This window comes from Triplophysa rosa, linkage group LG2 (genome assembly GCF_024868665.1).
Source record: "Triplophysa rosa linkage group LG2, Trosa_1v2, whole genome shotgun sequence".
Classification (NCBI taxonomy): Eukaryota; Metazoa; Chordata; class Actinopteri; order Cypriniformes; family Nemacheilidae; genus Triplophysa; species Triplophysa rosa.
The window spans coordinates 8,332,855-8,354,988 of NC_079891.1; the positions used below are offsets into that span (position 1 = coordinate 8,332,855).

Here is a 22,134-nt window from a genome sequence, read left to right on the forward strand (position 1 = left end):
AAACTCCAAACATGCTGTTTTGGAGAGTGGAACTTCTTACATTGCAATAAAAAGGATTTACATTTTTCAAATTGCGACCACGCCCACAAGACTACACGGGTTGATCGTTTGTTGTTGCTGCAGCATAACCAAGCTCATACCGCTGCAATCTTAGGCAGCTGCCCGGGATGTGTGCGCTCACTGCCTGCGTTTTTGCCTGCTGTGCCTCCACTGTTTGCGCTCACTCCCAGCGTTTGCTGTTGGTGCTTTTACCCACTGTGTGCTTAGTGCACGCTCGCTGCTAGCTGCCCCACTATGCGCGCTGGCTTCCAGCGTTTGTGGGTGCATATACATTTAATATATTAGACATGTATACAATTTTTATAAAGAATGTTTGTGGGTCCTGCAAAGTCAATAGCCGGGTTTCCATCCAAAGTTGCGAATTTAGCTTATGCGCAAAATTGGAATATCGCATAAAACATTTTCGAATAAGCACCGTTTCCATCCAAATAGTCAACCGTCACTTCCTAATAAACTGCCACTAAATATCAGTAAGAAAAGTAAGAGAAGCCACTGAATATAATGATTTTCATATAGAATAATACTTGCGCAAGCAGACGATTACGAAACACAAAAAATGCGGTGCTTTTGTGGATGTCTGCTGTTTGGGAAACACAGTCGTGACAGTTCTAAGAGGCAATTACAGAATACTTTGACGACTTTGCTCAGGCATTTAAGAATGACCGTAACAACATTTCTCATGCTGTGTAACAAGATCAGTTCTCTGGTTAGTCAGGTTACGCCGTCTCATAGTGCAGTTACGTGGCTTTTTGGAGGAATTTATTCGGCAAATGCGTTTCCATCTCCCATTATTCGCATTAACCCTTTTTCGCAAAACTGAAAAACCACCTCAAGCGAGCGTAAAAACTTTTTGCGAATTAAGGGTTTTTAATTCGAAATTTGTCGTTTCCATCACTCGTTTCTGATGCGAAACTTCAAAATGCGAATAAAACCAGAGTGATGGAAACCCGCTTAATGACGTACGTGGCACGCTGCAATAAAAGTTATGTATAACATTTAATGCTACAATAGAGAGAAAATGAATAAACTATGTAAGCTACAGACTGAAATAATAACTTTTGTAATAAAAAAATAGTGTATTGAAATGCTATAACTTTGATCCAGGACACATTTAACGACCAGCTGAAACAATCTGGACACAACACGCGTAAAGATTTTTTCTTATGACTAGAGCCGATTCCAGTCTTTGTCAGTCAGAAAGGAGCACACACCTAACTGCTGCACCAGACCACTACACCACACATTCAACGACTGGACGTTCTGCTGAACCAACAAATCTATCGATCTATGTTATATTCCCGTTTTGTCAGTAAAGCAACCATGATGTTCGTGTTTTTGCATGGTTATGCACTTTCTGTTTCATGCAGATTAAACATTTTGATAATGATAACAAGAGAGCATTTATTCCTCAGGATATAATGTAAGTTTGTTGTGGATATAGTTCACTATAAATAATATGTTGAGTAATATATGACTGAAAACGCCATACCTTAATATCCAGGTGCATTTTGCTGCGTTCGTTTTGCAGGCTACTGTATAGTAGATAGAAAATGTGTTTATTTTTATTTCATTTAGACTGTATTCACTAAAACGCATAAACTGATAGCTTTTTTATTTTGCGTTGACAAGGCTATATTTAGCTTAAGATGGAGGTGTGTTCGTTTGCTAAATGAAAATCTTTTTGTTTTAATTGTACCTCATTGCTTCTTGTACTTCATATAAATAAATGAATAAAAGTACTTTAAAACTGCAGTCTTTGTCATTTAAAAAATATACATAGAAATAACACAACAATAGCTTTTATATTTTTCTCCTCATTTCTCTATCTCATTGTTTGTCTGTGTTCAGTCTTTAGCTGTGAACACATATCTGGCATTGTCACCCATTATGATCAAATTCCATTCATAATATAGTGAAAATAAGATTTGATTAAACATGATTAATGTTTATGACTGGCATGCTGGCTGCACTGACAAAAAAATTCCTTTAGCCAAAGAATAGACAACAGTACTATTACACACTATTTTTTATTAAAGTTTTTATTTCAGTCTAAATGCAGTCTGTAGCTTACATAGTTTATTCATTTTCTCTCTATTGTAGCATTAAATGTTGTACATAACTTTTATTGCAGCGTGCCACGTATGTCATTGACTTTGCAGGACCCACAAACCCACGTCTAATATATTAAATGTATATGCACCCACAAACGCTCGAAGCCAGCGCGCATAGTGGGGCAGCTGGCAGCGAGCGTGCACTAAGCACACTGTGGGTAAAAGCACCAACAGCAAATGCTGGGAGTGAGCGCAAACAGTGGAGGCACAGCAGGCAAAAACGCAGGCAGTGAGCGCACACATCCCGGGCAGCTGCCTAAGATTGCAGCGGTATGAGCTTGGCTATTCTGCAGCAACAACAAACGATCAACCCGTTTAGTCTTGTGGGCGTGGTCGCAATTTGAAAAATGTAAATCTTTTTTATTGCAATGTAAGAAGTTCCACTCTCCAAAACAGCATGTTTGGAGTTTGATTGGATAATAAGAACAAATAACTGGCCATTGTGGCCAAAGCGCTCCGTTTGACTTTTCCGAGATCTTCTACTCTTCCCTGTGGACGACCTCTGACCTACTTTCTGTACGATCTGAATTTCTGCGTTTTGAATTTTTGAAAATTGAATTTGATGTTCCGAATTTCTTCTTCATCTTGAAAACGTGAGGCTGTATTAAAAAAAAAACTGGATATTTGCAATCTAAGAATTCAGAGCAAAAAATATGTTGTTTGAAAATGCATGCCTATAAAACTCTGCCTTAAAAAAAATTAATTGTGTTAAATTTCAAATGTTCAATATTCAAGTAAAATAAATTCAAATTCGAAATCAAAATCTAATTCAAAACTATTTTAACTCCCATATAATATTCAGTTTTGTTAAAAAACACTTGTCAATAATTCAGATTTACTAAATTCAAATTCAGATTGTTTTGTCATATCTCTGGCTCCATACTCTATGAGTGGGCGGTTTTGACAGAATTAGAAACACAGATTTGGGTCAAACTCTGTACATGCACACTTGCCTGAGCACTGTAACATCCCCTTTAGATCCCACTACTACATCAATGAGAGCGTCTGCAGTAAGATCCCCAGCAGAGTGAAGAGAGACTCCAAAATACTGCAGCCCACTGCCCATTTCTGCTCCACTCACTCTCTGAAAATCAACGAGAAAGACAGAGAGTGCATACAAATAAGACACATCTCTTTTTCTACATGTGTATAAAACTCTTCAGCTTATAATCAAGGGAATTTTCCAATCACTTGTAAAACTTAACTCTTAAAGTGATCCTGTCATCATTGACTTATTTCCAACCTGTATGACTTTCTGTCTTCCGCAGAACACAAAAGAAAATATTCTGAATAATGTTGTTCACTGGCCTTATTCACTTGCATTGGTTTTGTGTCCATACAATGCAAGTGAATGGGGCCCGTGCTTTTCCGTTACCAACTTTCTTCAAAATATCTTCTTTTGTGTTCTGCGGAAGTCAAAACGATTTGACATGACAAGATGATGAATAGGTGATGACAGAATTTTCATTTTTGGGTGAACTATCACTTTAAATTTAGAATGATTTACAAAAATATCATTCAGACTGATATTATTGATCATAGCTCAAGATAATGCTCAAGGGCTCAGGATTAAAGGGATAGTCCACACAAAAATGAAAATTCTTGTATCATTTACTCACCCTCAGGTTGTTTTAAACCTGTATACATTTCTTTGTTCTGTTGAGCACAAAGAAAGATATTTTGAAAAATGTTTCAGTTCTGGGACATCATCCACAGAAATAAATATTGTATATTTTTTGTTCTGTTGAACACAAAATTAGATATTTATAATATATAAATACAATTTAGAAAAACAGTTCTGGAGCACCTTTGACTACCATTTAATTTTTCCTACTATGGCAGTCAATAATGTTCCAGAACTGAAAATTGCCAACATTCTTTCAAATATCTTTCTCTGTGTTCATCAGAACAAAATAATCTATACAGGTATGAAATTACATTAGGGTGAGTAAATGACAGAATTTTCATTTTTAGGTGAATTATTCCTTTCATTTCAGTTGTGTTTCACTGAAGTATCAACTCTCAGATGTTTCTCCAAGAATTGCTTACAGAGGAGAAATGAACATAAATCACATTGTCGGATGGTTCATCAACAGAAGTTCGCATGGAAACACACTTTTAAAATTGCCTGGAATTCCATACCTGACTGTACTCTGTTCTGATCCCTCCAGGTCTCCCCAAGAAAATGTAAATTGCCCCCTTGCCCTGCTCCTGAGGTGCTCCCACCGCTAACTCCATAAAGCCATCTCCATTCAGGTCCTGTACAGCAGCCAGAGACGTACCAAACCTCCCAAACTCATTCCCCCTGACCCCACGAAGAAACGCTGAGCAGTTGAGTGTCTGAAACGATCATGAGTATTTACGTATATACTGTATATAACGCGTTTGTGTTTTGTTATTAATGTTAAGTATGATTATGTGTGTGTGTTGTTGATCTTACCCCAGTGTGTAGTGGGCATATGCGGACCTCTCCTCCCACTCCTTGTGTATGATATAAAGGAGCCCCGACTGCTAACAATCCTGAAGCACTCAATACACACAACTCTGCTCCAAAATATGAGCCCAGCTGCAGGCAGACAGAAGAACGTAAAGGAAGAGATAAAAAGAAGAAAGCAAGAGAGAAATATTGGGAGAGAGTAAATACAGTGGAATACGCTTTTTTTTTTACCAACAAAGTACCTATTTACACAAGTAAACATTTGTATATGGAGTATACAGTGGCTATTTCTTAGAGCTTTACTCTTAAGCATTTCTGCAATCCAAAGGTTCTCAATCAATTTTTTTTAGAGATATGACTCAGTTACAGCAATGCTAACCATAATGTGTCAAACCAAAAACATTTTTGTCTCAAGATTAAAGTTTTGTGGCTTTTAGTTCACGTCTGTTATCTTTAAATCCATCCATACGCTATAGCATGTGGTTATGGTTCACAATTGTGATGTAAAAAGGTCCTCTGGCCCAACTTCCTGTTTTTATTCGAATTATGCCACACAAGGAAAACAGTGCATCAACCTAACACTAGTTTTTTCTTTGTGAACTGCCTTGCTTGAAAAGTGTGCTCATGCTAGCATTGATTCATGCATTTGTTAGTTTGACTTAAGTATCCAGTCATACTTTTGCAAGCAACTGTATGTCAACATTTTTTATAAATGCTTGTGATGCACCTGTGATCCGTATATCCTTTGAGAAACGGTCCAGGTGTGATTCTGATGGTTCTGTGTAAACCCCAGCACTATCCCAGTGTGTCTATGTCTTGGTGCTCCCGCAAAGTACACAACATTACCATCCACTGTTGCCACAGCCACTGAGTAACCTGAAATATAGTTTATATTTAATACATTTAACCAAAGAAACAATGATTCCATTATATAGATATGAACACATTCATGTTTTCTTCTCTACAAAAAAGCACTGTAAATGACATTACTGTACTACAGAATTGACATCTTCTAGATCTCCTTAAAATGATGCATAACACAATGGTATGTTTTGTTTCACACATTTCAAGTTATTTCTTGAGTATTTAGCTTGAACTGTTATTAATTTGCTCGTTGATGGGATACAAATACAGTACATTCATCGTGGGAACATTTTCATTCCTCTACAGTTACCATTATAAGCTGTGGTTTAGTCAAAGTTTACGGTTAAAGCATGTGTGATACATGCACTGGTTGCAGTCCATTAGAGGCACAACATGCATGAGTGAAACTGTCACAAGATGCACGACTGAAGTGTGAAAGTTCAAAAACAGTGTGGCTGGGTTTAACTGTTCAAACTGCATTCAGGATATGAAAACATCTGCTGAGAAACGATGTTTTACCACATACGTTTTACACAATGAGACCACTAAACAGAAACGATAGAGAGAGAGACAGACTGAACATTTTAAAAGCTTATCTCTACAACCACACACTACATTAGCGTTAATGGGTGTATGTGTTTAACGTGTGTGTCATTGTGTTTATGCATTTGGCAAATGCTATTATCTTAAGCGATTTACAGTGCATTGAAGAAAGATGTGGACACCACAACACACTTTATAAAAATGGAACATGATCATTTATCAAGCGTACGTATGCAAAGATTTCGTTGTGTGCAAGTAGAAAAATCCATGACAACGTTCAAATAAAAAAAAAAGGTCTTTGATAAATGAGGCTCCTGGTCACTCTACAACTGAGATTTGTTGCCAAGCTAGAATTCCACTGACCAACCCTGCTGTTCAGTAATATGTTCATGACACTCATAGTAAAAGTGAAACTAAACATTTCAGTATAAAAAAACTAAAAACCAATAAAGGCCTTTTGATGTTGGAGGTACAGTATGTAAAAAATAGTGCTGTCAAACGATTAAACAAAAAATATATATAATCTGATTAATCACACATTTTTTATTTGATTAAATCACGTTTAATCGCACATAACATTAATGTTTTTAAACATACGTTTACGTTCTAATAATGTCACATTTAATCTCCAAATTAATGTAGAAACAACAGATTTCTTTAACAACATCATTTTATGAATGAAAGCCAACATTCTGATATTAGTACTGAAACTGATGTCTTCATTAAATTTATATTTTCTTTATTTTAACATGAATTATAACCGTTAAACACTGAAGTACAGTATAATTGAGAGCTATCATGTCTAACAGGTAGGAAATACACAGAAATTGAATTAAGTTCTCAAACACTTTAGTCTTTAATACTAAATTCTAAATTAAATACAGAATTAAAGCTAGAAAACACATTGATTTCCTCTTTTCTTTTGTTCTTTGATGAACATTAATGACAGGAGTCACAGCAGCAGGTTTAAGAATGCGGCCCCTTTAAGAGCTGCTGCATCCCACAGCTAGAAGCTGTCTATCTACTTATACTGAACGCGACAAAGCAACTGTTTCAAATCGCGCTTAAAATGTTTAAAGGGCTTTACATGAATAAGAGCGTAATTATATAATGTAACGCTAGACAAAGGATGACCAAATAAATGGATGCTGCGTTAAATATTTTAAAGCGTTAATCTGAAATAAAAAAGAATTGCATTCTTTAACGTTGACAGCTCTATAGTAAAAAACAAACCATTCATTTTTTTGTCAAATCAAAGTGTTGCCCAAGTTACAAGGTTCAGCGCCAAGTTTATTGAACGTAATTGAATTGAAAGAGTGTCTTACCAAGATAAGAGTTTTTAATATCCTCCTCCATGTTTGTAGCATTAATGAATGAAGAATTGAGCAGTTGGTGAGAGAGATCCTGCACTATTCCCCCAGACCAGGAGTATGCCCCAACTGCTCCAAATACTCTTGAACCCTAAAGTAACATAGAGCGATGACTTCATTTAAAGGGATACTTCACCCAAAGATGAAAATTCTGTCATCATTTACTCACCTTCGAGTTGTTCCAAATCTGTATACATTTCTTTGTTCTGATGAACACAGAGAAAGTTATTTTGAAGAATGCTTATAAGCAGACAGATTTTGTCCCCCATTGACTACCATTGTAGGAAAAAATACATTGGTAGTCAAAGGTGCCCCAGAACTGTTTGCTGTCCTACATTCTTCAAAATATCTTCTTTGGTGTTCAACAGAACAAAAAAAAAAAACGATTAAGGTAATTTGTTCTACTATGGGAGTCTGAAATTGCCTACGCTACCTTTAATAGTTTCTACTGTAAATGCTACATACATACATAAGTTAGATCTTTTATTATGAGATGAATATAGGATATTTAGATCAGAGACCTCAGAGAGAGCCACACTAAAGCCACCCTGTGACAGTTCCATCTGGAAAGAGCTGAAGTTCCCCGTGTCGGTTCCTCAAGAGAAAGAAAAGTAAAACTGAAGAATTTCTTCATTATTTTAATACTTTAGTAATCTCTGAGAATATTCTTTCCCAGTACCTTCGATGGAGAAAATCTTTTCCTTCAGCTGGTTAAGAATTGAGGTGAGAGCACTGAAACTCTCGGTCTCAAACACAAATTGAGGAGATGAAGCGATCAGCTCCAGCTCAGACAGCAAATATTCCTTACCAATCTGAGAAAGACCAACAAATGACATTCATCTGAGTCAATAAATAACATATACTTACACATATACTACTGAGTTTTTTATAATTCATATTTACCCCAACGGCAAATCTTGTGATGCCTAGTTTATTGGCTAACAGAATGACATTATTGAATTGCTCTCCGGGATCGTTTGACTTTCCATCGGTGATCACCAGCAATAACTTCTGAGAGTTGCTCCGCATTCCCACCTTCACTGAAAACATCTCCTCTCTGAGAAGAACAAAATGAGAAGCAGTTGCTGTGGTGTTTGGACATTTATAAAAAATGTCATAGGATTGCATAAATTATTAGCACATTAAATGGTATGGCAAGAAATGATTTAGTTAAATTTTTTATTCTTTTGTTGTTTAGTGTAACAGATCAACACACTCACAGTACAAAACGTATTGCGGAAGGTGTGTATGTATGACCCTGTTCCTGTGTCACGTCTTTCATTAGCTGGTCTGGATCTCGATTTACTGCAAAGTTTTCAAAGTGAAAGACAGCCGACACTTTGGTAGAGAATTTCGCCACTGCCACCTGAAACAGAGAGATGATATTATATCAGATATATTAAATAGACAAAAACACACAAGCAAAAATACCTGAGCTCGCGTGTCCAAGAACATGGCGATCAAGGTCTTGATGAACTTGATCATGGTTTGGAAATTTTCAGCTGTGATACTGCCCGAGTCATCAAACAGGATAACTGCATCCAGCGGGGGAATAACATGACATTCTAAAACACACAAATATAAAACATTTGTTACAAATACCAATGTTACATTATCTGTTATCATCTTGTTTAAGGTAACAAGTAATGTACTACTTTTTTGATTTACACAACAATACATTTAATGCGTTTGTTTTTCGACAGCCATTATAATAAACAAATCCGTATATACTATATACAAGGCTGAATCTGTTACATTGAATTACGAAAAAAACAATGTACTATGAAGTCAATGCAAATCCAAACATGCAAAACTTTTATAAAGATGTACTGATACCCTGGAAAGCCGGCTTTATTATTGTATTAGTATGGCGAGGGCTGATCTCCACACACAGACCATTGAGATAGTTAAACCCCTCACATTTATGCTCGTAACGAGGACCACACACCTGAAAAAGATGAATGATTAGGTCAAATCTACTTTCAAACAGTGCAATTACTAAATGACAACTCCATAAATCCCTCCATTCACCAAACCAATTTGTTCTCTTGCAGGATCGAGGAAGGTCTGGAGTGCACAATATATCAAAATTATTGAAATATCGCAAATGCAATATATATACGCAATGCATATCACAATGGTTCGCAATAACTGCATGATTTTTGTGAAAGTGACCTATTTGTCAGATATGGTGACCCATACCCAAAATGTGACCTCTGCATTTAACCCATCCAGTGAGTAGTGAACACACGTACACCCGGAGCAGTGGGCAGCTCTCACTGAAGCCCGGGGAGCAAGTAGGTAAGGTGCCTTGCTCAAGGGCACCTCAGTCGTTACCCACCGGCCCTGAGAATCGAACGGAAACCTTCTGGTCACGAGTCCGACTCTCTAACCATTAGGCCCCGACTGCCCTTATCTTGTCACTGACAAATCTGCATGTTTGGTGTGGACAGGATTCAGCCTGCCATCTATGTGCAGCTCCAGTAAACCTCAAACATATTCTTGTGGGTTGTAAGAAGAGCTTGACACAGGTGAGATACACATGGCGCCACAATCAAGTATTAAAGTTCTTGGCTGCAGCAGTAGAGACCAAGAGAGTGGCAGCAAATGCTATCCCCCAAAACGCCAAGGCTAACTCGCTAAAAAGGCAACCCTTTATTCAGGAGGGGCAGAAACCGCGGTCCAAGCCCTTAACCCCAGATTCAGGTCTGCTGAGTATAGCCAGGGATTGGGAAATGCGAGTTGATTTAAACCACAGACTTACTTTCCCCTTGGAAATCGCAGCGACCAACTTGCGGCCGGACATGGTTCTGTGGTCCAGCTCCAGTAGGACAGTTCTCATAGTTGAGGTGACTGTACCTTGTTTAAGAAAGTGGGGATCAGAGGACAGGCCCAACGGATGGTAGTCAAAGAACTTGCCACTGTCGCTGAGAGAAGCAGCCACTGGCTGTGGTTGAAACGGAAGGACGCAATATGGGCTGCCAAGTGACCACGTAATAAAATGGTGTTGTGTTGTATTGTTATGCCATACGGGATCAGGGGCACTGAGCTTGCATTAACGGAGCCAGTGGGGCTATAACAGCCTTAGCCAATGGGTTGGCGCGTATGTTTGCGTTGAGTTTGGTAATGTGTAATGTTATGCCATACGGGATTGGGGGCACTGAGCTTGCATTAACGGAGCCAGTGGGGCTATAACAGCCTTAGCCAATGGGTTGGCGCGTATGTTTGCGTTGAGTTTGGTAATGTGTAATGTTATGCCATACGGGACTGGGGGCACTGAGCTTGCATTAACGGAGCCAGTGGGGCTATAACAGCCTTAGCCAATGGGTTGGCGCTTATGGTTGCGTTGATTTTGGTAACGTGTTGTAATGGTATGCCATACGGGACCGGTGGCACTGAGCGAGCATTAACGGTGTGGGTAGTCGTGGCCTAATGGTTAGAGAGTCGGACTCGTGACCAGAAGGTTGCCGGTTCGATTCTCAGGGCCGGCGGGTAACGACTGCAGTGCCTTTGAGCTGCAGTGATAGCTGCCCACTGCTTCTGGTGTATATGTGTTCACGACTTGCAGTGCGTGAGTTCACTACACACTGGACGGGTTAAATGCAGAGGTCACCATAGCTGACAAATAGGTCACTCTCAGAGGACAGGTCCAGTGGAGGATAATCAAGAACTGGCCAGTGGTGCAGAAAGAAGAAGCCAATGGCTGTGATTTAGGCGGATGGACACAGCATGGGCTGCCAGATGACCTTGTAACAATGCGACACAACCTAATCAATCTGCGGTCAACCTGCCTCCCTTGGCTGGGGGTGTCTTGTGATAAAGGGCCGAAACACCCAATGAAGCTGAGGTGCACAAATGACGATGTGTCACATATAATAATTTATCCCCCAAACACAGAGGATGCCTACCCGACGAACCAGTGAAATCTCAGACCTCCATTCATATTCCTGAATGCTTCCCCCCGTCATGCATAAGGCGCGGGAAATGTCCTATTGGGCAATTCAACTGTGCTAAAATAGTGGGATTATAACACCTAGTCCTATTAAGCGAATCTGTCACTGTTTCCTGTGTAGTCCATTGTAGTTCTTTTATTCCCTATTGATTTGCTCCCAGGTGTGTCTTGTTACCCTGTTTGGTTCTGTCTATATAAGCCCTTGTGTTTCACTCGTCAGTTGTTGTTTCTGTGCTTTGGTTTATTTATGTTTCGGATTAATTTTGCCACTTGTTTCTTTGTTCTTTTACCTTGTCTTAAATTAAATCTTCACTGCACTTGGATCCTCTTTCTGCCTGGTTTCTCCTTCGTTACAGAATGACTGACCTAAAAATGGATCCAGCAGTGGCCCTTGTTCACCTGTGCCACGGAACTGACACCCTTGAGGACCACATCAAAAACTTTTTGGACATAACATAAAATCCGGGAGATTGGAGGTGTTTGCTGATTTACTTTTTGTTATGGACTAAACCAGCCACTTCAAACTCAACTCACCCGTGACAGTCCTCGAGGGTCATTTCTGCAGTTTCTGGACTATGCCTTGGCGCTAGTCAGGTCCCCTTTCACGGTGGGTGAGGTTATGGAGGAGGAGTACTTGCCTAAACATTTTTTGGGGAGGGGCAGTAGGTCTCAGGCTCCGCTGGCCAAGGCCTGTGTTTGTGGCTGCCAGTCCAGAGCCTGCTCGCAAGATGGCCGCCTCTCCAGAGTTAGCTGACAAGATGGTGGTTTCAAGGCACAGGCGACTGGTTTATAACCTGGAGAATACTCCCCTGGCAGGTGGCTGTGTCCCTAGGGTCCCAGGCCCTGTGATCCTAGAGGCATCTGTTGCTGATGTCCCGTCCCTGGAGTCGGCTCTACTGGTTCTGGTTGCAGCCTTGTGGTGTGTCTGGGCTGTTTATTGCTCTTCCGCTCCAGAGGCCGTTGACGGGATGGACGCCCCTGGACTCTTCTGTGCCAAGTACCCCAGTCGAGGTGACCACTCTGACTTCTCCTGCCACACCCAGGCCTCCAGCCCTACCTGCGCCTCTGTGTTATTTTGTCGTTTCCTGTGTAGTCTGTTGCAGTTCATTTGTTCCCTATTTATTTGCTCCCAGGTGTGTCTTGTTACCCTGTTTGGTTCAGTCAATATAAGCCCTTGTTTCTTTTGTCAGTCGTTGTTTCTGTGCTTTGGTTTGTTTCGGATTACTTTTGCCCCTTGTTTCTTTTATTTTGTTGTACTTTGTCTTGTGTTAATTAAATCTTCACCGCACTTGGATCCTCTTTCTGCCTGGTTTCTACTTTGTTACAAAACCGTGAAACTAAATGCGCTACAAGCAAATGCATTTGTGCAGCATAATAAGGCATTTACTTTATGTACAGTTAAAATAAATGAGGTGGCTGATCAGAAGCCTTCCCAATGCTTCTCAAATGGCCATGCCTTTCTTGAAATAAAAAGTAAGCTTTAAAGGTTTGTTACCAGCTTGGTGTTGGCCTGTTTCAGGTATATTCTCGCAGTTTTGCTTCCACAATAGTCCAAACACCGTGACACTGTGTTTGAACTGGAAGGTCTCTGACTTGAACTGTGTCAGAGGGCATGACACTGTGTCAAAAGTAGCTGAAGTTTCAAAGAAATAATTTGTGTAATAGGAAATAAAACCAAAGGGAATTTAAGAAACCTTAATCATATAGAGACAGTGTTTGTGTGTGTGCACATGTTTGTGTTCTTGTGTATGTATGGCACAACATGCTTTCTCGTAACACTTCCTAATTTTTATTGAAGAGAGGAAGAGAGAGATGTCAGATATGAAATAGGTATGGGAATTTGTTTTACAGCAGCAGACTGACAACATGTGCTGACAATAACTATACCCACATATGCACATTAGTAGGCTAGAATAATCAGATAAACAGCAGGACTTCAGGATCTCTGTCATAATGAAAGCATACGGGCAGTCAACATATGACCTCCAAAGACACCATCCTGCTGACTAAGACAACATGGCTCTGCCGAAAGTGGTACATTTGATGTGTTTCCCTATGCACAACTTATAGTGATACAGTACTTGCTTAAGCAAATACCACTAATAATATGGGAGTTAAAAGTGTTGTTAATGTTTGAAATCAAAACTAACTTGTAAAAAACTTGTATTACTTACAATTGCTTGATGATCATCACAGGCAAGAGACAAACCCAACGCAATGCCTGAATCAACTAAGAGGGAAAACAAAATCGTAATATTTCGCAGAGTATAAATTACCAATGTAATCACTGACAGAACTCTTTAAGGAAGGTTGAATTATATTCAAAGCTTATTACATGGCGAGTTCAAAACCATTAAAATGTATCGACAGTATATGTACATTTCAAAATCTTTTTACATTTGAAAATATAGCAACTGAATGTTAGGTAACTTATTTATATGGCCTTACACAATTATAAAGTCATTATTTCAGCAATTTTTGTCAGAACTACACTGTATAATGGCACTGACATTGGCTTACGGGGCCTGGCATTCCAATTGTGTTTAGTGGGGTTCAGGTCTGGGCTTTGTGCAGACCAGTCAATTTCTACCACACCTTACTATTTGGTGGGTAAACAGTTTCTATACTGCACAAACTTAACACAGAGACATTGTCATGCTGCAATAAAAAAGTCTGTCCTCAAACTGTTGCAACACAGTTTGAAGCTGCAATTCTCTAGACTTGTCCTCACAGCATAGCCATATACTGTGTGTTTTTCTTTTTTACTCTATGTTGTTCATGTTAGTACATTAGAAAGGCTGTAAAGCTGTATATGTGTAGGAACTAAACTCCCAGGCCTACTTCTATGAACTAAACCCCAAGCATACCAGAGGAGCTGTACAGTTTCTTCATTTGATAGTGATAGTAAACATATTTACAATCGAGTTTAATGCTTCTGATGACCTTTTGTGCTAAACATAGGAAATCCAATCCACAAGACCAGAGATTTGGCAAGATATTTGTCAGGGATGTGATTCACAGCTTAACGGAAAAGCTTTTGCAAAATTTGCTTTTTACAGTATACAGTATAGTAGTAACCAATTCATGGCATACAGTTTAAATGGTACCACAGAGTATCAAAATCTGGTCAAACCTTGCAATAAGGTACTGTGTCTAAAAAATAATGGCAACAATTTTTGTTTGTTCTAATAATATTTTGTTATTATAATGCAGGCTCACCTTTCAGATGCAGTCGTGAACATTGATTTGTGCTGTAAGAACAACTGTAAATACCACCAGACCCATTGTCAAGGTAAGGTGCCGTTACCAAAACACTGTAGAGAAAAAGAGTTTAAATGATTAAAAAATGAGGATGTGCTGGAACAGGATTTTCATTTATTGCTCTTCAGTTATTGCATAACTGTGATAATGTTTGATGAAGATTCAGTTGAAGATGATTCAGTTTTAGGGGAGTAATGGGAGAGAATGCGGAAAATGATCTGTTGAGGATTTGTTGACAAATGACTCCTGAACATCTTGGCACATCTTTCAGACATCATCAGTTCCTGAATCACAGCTCGATTTCAGTTGACATCAATTTTAAGAAAATTAAGAAAAGTGATATGAGTGACATCAAAAACGTAACACTAGCATGTTGTTTAGCCATCATTATACTAAAACATCTTGACACTCAATTCAAAAATTGTCCAATCAGAATCAGGTATTGTATGTAATGTACAGTAACCAGGACAATATATCAGTAGGCATCTGCAAAAGCTTCCAAACTCTTAAAAAGTGTATGTGATATCCGTCTTTAAAAATACTGGCATTGATATAATGCAATGTAGTTGTTCATACTGACAGCAGTGTCGTGCTGTTTTAATAATGTTGAACCGCTTTATAAAAACAATAACCAAAGTCTGTACCGTTGTGAATATAGTTGTACAGCTGTAACTGTACTCCTTCAACCACTGGTCCCATAATTTATTTCAATGTTACTGCATGAAGCACATGTTTTTGATTATTGGACTGTTTAAAAATGTGAAATACATATTGATCTCACCTGTCTGCTTGTGTTGGATCAAAATGACAAACCCGATGACCAAAGTGTGAGTCTCCCTGGGGTGCTGTGAAAACTTTAGGATGCAGTGTCTCTAAGCTGAACCCCAAAGACTGACGAGACGCTGGGGCACACATCACAAGACAGAAGTACAAAAAATAGAGGTTATCCCAAAAGAACACATTGAGATGTAACTGATTGATGGTTTGTTTAATTTTAAGGCCAACTTGGAAAAACAAAGCAACATCTACGGCTGTGCCTTTGAATGATAAGGTTTTACACATTCTGTACATTTTGGGACTTCTTAGGAAACAAAAAAGCTTGTTATCTCAAAACTGCTCAGAATGCAGATAGACAATATGTACCTACAGTACAGGTAATGGTCTGCATGTGTAGCATGTATTTCATTTATGTATCTATCTTCATATGCACAATAGTTCTGCATTAATAACATCACATATAAATACAATAGTATTAATGTGTTCCAAAAACACCTGTTTGTTTAAAGGGAACTGATTTAATACATTCACTAAAAACGGCCTCTGTATTGACTAAAAATCAGAAAAGTGATTTTAGTTCTGAGAAACACATTTTGTGTCCAAATAATAGTACATTCTTTAAATGCTATGTTCCCTTACAAAAATTAACCATGGTTTAAAACAAAAATAACCATCGTTTTCAAAAACCATAGCTAAAACATGGTTACTATTGTAAAACCATGGTTTTGCCAATAGTAATCAATGCACCAAAAACCATGGTTGCACTTTTACCAAAAAAGAAACATATTTAATTTTGGTAGGGGTTAATTGGTCATTCGTACGGATTAATTGAAATAGTTCACCATAATAAAAATCATATTAACCCTCTTGTCATTTAAAACTTGACTCTTCTCTCTGTGGAACACGAGTGAAGATATTTTGACAAATTTCTCAGTGATTTTATGTCCATACAATGGCGGCCAATGTTGTTTGGTTACCAACTTTCTTCAAAATATCTTCTTTTGTGTTCTGCCGAAGAAAGAAAGTCTGGGAATGACATGATTGTGAATAAATAATGAAAGAATTATTTTTGGTGAACCATCCCTTTAAGTTACCATGTATCTAATGTTATCTAAGGCTTAACACGTGTATACGTTGCCCAACTTGCCCATAATGTTTGGGGCCATTGAATTACAAATAAGACAAATCTGGTTACTTACATAGGAGGGATCCAAAAAATACATAAATCCAGCACGCTTTTAATTCGGTCTGCAGAGATGATTTGGAAGGATAAAAACTCATATTCATGGGGCGTTTTGATAGCATAAAGCAAATTATTTAAGCGCAAGAGTGCAAATAAGTTCCGCACTGAAAGCGAAATTAAGCGATGTTTGATGTCATGCGGGGGAGTGCAGTTTACTGAAGGACGATGACACAGCCCACCGGCAGCCAGTCAGAAGTCAAGACTACATTGTGCCACACGATGTTGCAAAGTTAACACGCATGAATCAAACAATCCTCCCTGTTAAGTAGAAGATAAAAACATGGTGCTGGCGCATTAACATGATCAGATTGTTATCAGATTGTACCAGATCCTTACGCTCTGCAAACGAAAGACGTCTTGTGGTGCCATCCCCAAAAGGTAAAAAATCTTTCTCGCGAACCTTCTCTGGATCGGTCCCACATTTGTGGAATGATCAGCAGATTCTGTAGCCATCTTTAAGAATGTAAGCCATCTCTTCCGTCAGCACCTGACCGATCAGTTCTGACTTTTATCTCCTTTCTACGCTTTCAAAAAAACCTTAGCTTTGTATACTGTGGTAGGCTATATGAGACCAGTTTTATTGAACTTGTGCTTTTTGTTGTCCTTATGTTGTTCCAATTGCTTGCATTGTTTACCTCATTTGTAAGTCGCTTTGGATAAAAGCGTCTGCTAAATGACTAAATGTAAATGTTATCACGACACCAAATTAGTTGTATACTAAAGGAAACACTGACACCATCTGGAAAGAACGTGTAACATCTGCCCTTATTTACAGTTTTTCTCGACACGTTGCTTGAAAGAATGCATAACTTTCTCGAAACTCCAAAATCCATCCAAAAACCAAGCAATGTTTGTATCTTAAAATCATAAAAGCATCATAAAAATAAGTAATTTCTGGTGTTATAAAATATCTGATATCATATTCTTGCCAAAACGGGGACTGTGCGTGTTTTTAAAAACGTTTAAGTTGTAAAATTTTCTCCTGTTATTTTCAATTAAACTTTGATATTTTTCAATATATTAACTCCCAAATAATAATAATATAGTACTCCATTATCCCATTTCTGTTTGTCACATTTCTGCAAAACTTGTTTAGTCTAGTTATTGAATATTTTTTTATTAAAAATATACACGTCATAAGTGCTGTAAATAAAAGCAGTTAAAAGTCAGAGGGCAATTCTTTTTTGCTCAGTATGGCCTTCTTGCATTAGCTATATATTGTGGCTATAGCATTTTATTATTATTTTATATTTTTTATTAGAATTTTTATTATTATTTCATGCACTAAACCAGTCGTCAGCCCTAGTTAAAATGTATAACTAAAACCGCCAGGAGGTGGAAGTAAAAAAACACCTGCGACTTTTCGAAACATTTTTCTTTCGTATTGTTGTGCAAGTAATTTAGCTTTAAATTAACATTTCATTTATAGTTTTGTAGTAGTTGTCTTTTTTCTGTTTAAACTCTAGCCAGTTTTTTCTTATTTTTTGCCATACTACTTGCTTGGATACAGTGACTAATGAGCAAACATTTTTTAAAGACATAAATGACAAGAATTATACACTTGTAGTGCATTTTTTATAACACCAGAAATTTTAATACTTTGTTAATGTTATTTAGATTTTATTAAAGGGGTCATATGACACGTCTAAAACGAATATTATCGTTTGTTTTAGATGTAATGCAATGTATATACACGATTTAAGATTCAAAATGCTGTATTTTTCCACATACCGTGCATGTTTCTATCTCCTCTTTGCCCCGCCTCTCTGAAATGCACAGATTTTTACAAAGCTCATCGCTCTGAAAAGCGAGGTGTGCTATTATTGGCCAGTTAACCAGTGCGTAGTGATTGGTCGAATACTGCAAGTGTGTTTACGGCAGTTAAAAAAGTTCGTTCCATACCGAAAATAGTTTTTAAATAAACTCTTTATTGAACATTGCATTTAACATCAAAAGACATTAAACACATTACAATTTGTAATGGTTTGGAGAAACGTACGAGGGATACACTAAGAATCTTGTTTAGAGCGTAAAATAGTTTTTCTATTATTTTTTATGTTGCTTTTTATTTTATTTTTTAACACCAATGAAAATACAATATGACAAAATGTTATATGTGAGGAGTGAGAAAAATATTTTTATTTATAAAAAATGGTTTTTTTATAGTAAAACTAAAAGTTCATTTTTTTATTAATGATTCTCTTCTTAAATACTTGTTTTTGGCAAAATATGTAAAGGTTAATATGTGGCACAAATTGTTATCCCAATTAAATAACTGAAAAATTAAATACAAATGTTAACTATTAAGTTGAATTTTAAGACACTATTTAGCAAAGTGTGTGTATTATATTATGTCATGCTCTACATATTTTAGCATACTTTAACAAATGTCTTTATTTAAGAAACACGGAATTTTCTGAATTCATTCAATTTATTTATTTATACATTTGTTCCTTTTCTTTAGTCATTCATTCACTCACTACCTGCCTCCATCCCTCCCTCCCTCAGTCACACACTCACTCATCTACTTAAATTGCTGATTGAGGAACATGGCATTGACCTTTAGGCCATGTTTATCAATAGTATGCCAAAACATGTTTCCATGTCTTCTTGATACTGAAATACAAACAAAAAGTCATCCTTTGCCTTGGAGAATTGACGCCTCAGGACCTTTCTGATGACATTTTGCCACAATAGATTTCACTCCGCTGCCATGTTGAAATTGAAAAGGTGGGAAGAAAACCGGAAGGACAGATAGACTGCAATGGTTTGGACTACCATCGGGTGTCTGTGACATGAAAAAACAAATGATGCGTTTAAAAACAACGTTAGATTGGCTGTGTGTGCGCGAACGAAACCCGCAAATGGCAGTTTAAACAGTCACTAATATGTTCTCACTTTACCAACAGTGACTTTACCGATGTAATATTATATTGGCTGGATAGTCTATCATACAGTTGTTGAATGCACCACCACTGGCAAATCAATGGAACCTCCTCCTAAAACACACACATGCACGAACGCACACACAGTAGTTTGATGGCATATGTTTTCTTGTGTGAAAATCTATCTTACCTCTGTGAATGTTAATGGACACGATGTGCAGGTGCATACTGTGAATCACAAATAACACTGTAAGAGTTTGCTTTTATTATCTAACAGCTCTGACAAATTAAACATTCTTACCATCAGCATGCAGATAATTAACTAAGGCCTAGTCCTGGCGTAAGCTAAGCCTTGTCTGGCCACAATATTACACAGTAAATGTTGGTGTGCAGCTTCTTCTACAATCTTGAGGCAAGCATTTCCAATCTGAAATTAAAGGCAGATCGATTACATCCTTGTGAAAGCTGCCAGGTTTAAAATTATGCATCTTCTCAGCTTCAGCTGTCTTGGACTGCATGGGTTCTGAAATCACCCACTTGGTGTACAGTCAGTCATGGTACAGACATACTTGTTGCTGCATTCTGTTTCTGGTAGTGGTCCAATCAATCTAAATCATGAGCACCTTCCAAGCTTCTTTTACCTACATGAGACAAAATTAGCATCAATGCTGGTAAAGCTGTATACAAGCTTGAGACTAGCTTGTTAGTCTCATGAGTATGCACAAATATTGTAAGCAGTACCTTAATGGAATGCAAGACTGGCACAACAGTTTGATGGGGTCACTCAGCTGGCAGCAGTGACAAGATCTCACCTAAAAGCAACACAAAAATGTCTAGGTTGGCAAGAACAATAAACTAAAAATAACTTCTAAATCAAGAAGGTACCTAACAACCTGAGGTGGCAAAAGTTCTTAAGTACAGATACTTTAAAAAATAGGAAAAAGTATAAATTAAAAGTAAAGTGCCACCTCTGTAGTATATTACCCATTCTTTCACGTCGTTGATTATTGTGGACCAATAGTAGCCAGCAATAACCCTGTTTTGAGTGACTCTTGACACCACAGAGACCACACCATTGCCAGGTCCTGGGTTATTGTGGCACTCTGTAAGATCAGATGTTTTCTCTTCCTCTGACAGGACAACTAGCCGTATGTACTGCCTGCTCTGCTAGGGCCCGTGTAGAAGAGTCTGTCATCTGTTTAAAGAGGAAAGGTTGCAGTTCAAAGTAAAGAAAAATAAATCATATTAATATCCGACTCAGATTAAACTATATTTATGATCAATTTTATCACTATATGATCACTAATATATTAAAACCCTGCTGAAAAAAATAAGCAATTCTATTGAATTTGGTGGTTATAATATAAATTGTTTTGGTTGGGATGGAAACTATGGTCTATGCACTGTGGCAGATGTAAACCTCTGAATAATCCCCAAAACAATACAAACCAGGAATTTTGTAATGGTTTTAATTGTAGAAAGATAATGGTTCTGTTATCAAATCTATTTTTATTCAGCAGGGCACCTAAGTACGAGAGCTGAACAGGTAACTTACAGTTCACGTATAAATTAAGCACATGACATATTGTGTAACGTTAGACAGTCAGTTTCTCGGCATTTAGTTACCTTTGAGGGTATAATTCGTAGACGCCCGTTTTACCTTCCGACACTCTGTAGGGCTGTCAGGAATTTCTCCTTTTAAGAGATAATATTTAAGTTCTACATCAAATGCAAAAGAGTCCATACTGCTATCACATATACTCATCACAAAATATCTAATCGAGCACATCCGCAGGACAAGTGTCGTGATGCGCTTTTGCACATGCGCAGTACAAATCGAGCAACCCCTGAACGGATCGAGTCGACTGTAAGAACTGGATTAACCGGAAGTGGCTTCAGTTTCGCGCATGCGCGGAACAAATCGTTTCCGGGACGGATCAGGTAGCGACAATGCTTAAATGCAATGTTCAATAAAAAGTTTATTTAAAAACTATTTCCGGTATCGAACAATTTTTTTTAACTGGCGTGAATTGTATTAACCGGACGTGGCGTCAGTTTCGCGCATGCGCGGAACATCGTGTTTCCGGGACGGATCGCGTAGCGACACGCATCATGTCAAAATGTTTATTAAAAACCCTTTCGACGCGTCTGCAGCAGGCACGTATTTTGAAATGACGCGCCACACACATGACGGGCTAAATACATGTTTTGCCGAGCTTGAGCTTCGCATTACTGCTTCCCCGGAAGAGGAGTCACGGATCGCCAATGATATACACATGCACATCATATATTCCAGATTTTGAGATGTGATAAATACTGCAGCAATGAATAGACCAGTTTACAGTTATTACAGTTGTGTGAGAAGAGAAGTGCAGTGTGTGTTATGACCCGGGTGTTCATTCAGCAGTCTGACTGCACTAGGATAGAGGGTACGGGCCAGTCTGGTGGTTCTGGCTCTAATGGCCCGATATCGCCTCCCTGAGGGCATCAAGTGGAAAAGGTCATATGCTGTATGCGACTGATCTCGCAGGATGTTGTGCATTCTCCGCAGACAACGGGTGGTGTAAGCGCTGTTGATCTCAAGGAGGTCAATCACAATGATTTTCCCCGCTGTCCTTACCACCCTCTGGA

At 38.2% G+C, this 22,134-nt stretch overlaps 1 protein-coding gene and 1 long non-coding RNA gene across 6 annotated transcripts in view; both read right to left on the minus strand.

The window, feature by feature from the left end:
- Nucleotides 1-17,365, minus strand: part of LOC130545573 (integrin alpha-X-like) — a 27,879-nt gene extending 10,514 nt beyond the window's left edge. The window contains exons 1-15 of one of the 2 annotated variants that reach the window (XM_057320177.1): nt 16,575-17,364; nt 15,380-15,500; nt 14,557-14,651; nt 13,512-13,567; nt 9,222-9,333; nt 8,817-8,950; nt 8,606-8,751; nt 8,289-8,442; nt 8,065-8,197; nt 7,907-7,980; nt 7,341-7,476; nt 5,336-5,484; nt 4,612-4,737; nt 4,314-4,511; nt 3,125-3,255 (exon numbers count right to left, since the gene is read on the minus strand). In XM_057320177.1, coding sequence (XP_057176160.1) covers nt 3,125-3,255; nt 4,314-4,511; nt 4,612-4,737; nt 5,336-5,484; nt 7,341-7,476; nt 7,907-7,980; nt 8,065-8,197; nt 8,289-8,442; nt 8,606-8,751; nt 8,817-8,950; nt 9,222-9,333; nt 13,512-13,567; nt 14,557-14,651; nt 15,380-15,500; nt 16,575-16,680 — 1,871 coding nt within the window. In that variant the 5' untranslated portion in view covers nt 16,681-17,364. Of the gene's footprint in view, nt 1-3,124; nt 3,256-4,313; nt 4,512-4,611; nt 4,738-5,335; nt 5,485-7,340; nt 7,477-7,906; nt 7,981-8,064; nt 8,198-8,288; nt 8,443-8,605; nt 8,752-8,816; nt 8,951-9,221; nt 9,334-13,511; nt 13,568-14,556; nt 14,652-15,379; nt 15,501-16,574 lie in introns of both variants that reach the window. The other variant, XM_057320187.1, reaches the window with a different exon arrangement.
- Nucleotides 17,366-18,823: 1,458 nt separating this feature from the next.
- Nucleotides 18,824-21,358, minus strand: LOC130545629 (uncharacterized). Of its 4 annotated transcripts, none has more exons than XR_008961684.1 (6): nt 21,130-21,358; nt 20,488-20,698; nt 20,245-20,315; nt 20,073-20,144; nt 19,694-19,930; nt 18,824-19,406 (listed from the first exon to the last, which is right to left on the minus strand). It is a non-coding gene; the product is annotated as an uncharacterized LOC130545629 (long non-coding RNA). The 4 variants fall into 4 exon arrangements; XR_008961683.1 differs by having other exon boundaries at nt 19,694-19,731; nt 19,805-20,144; XR_008961679.1 differs by having other exon boundaries at nt 18,824-19,731; nt 19,805-20,144.
- Nucleotides 21,359-22,134: the final 776 nt, after the last annotated feature.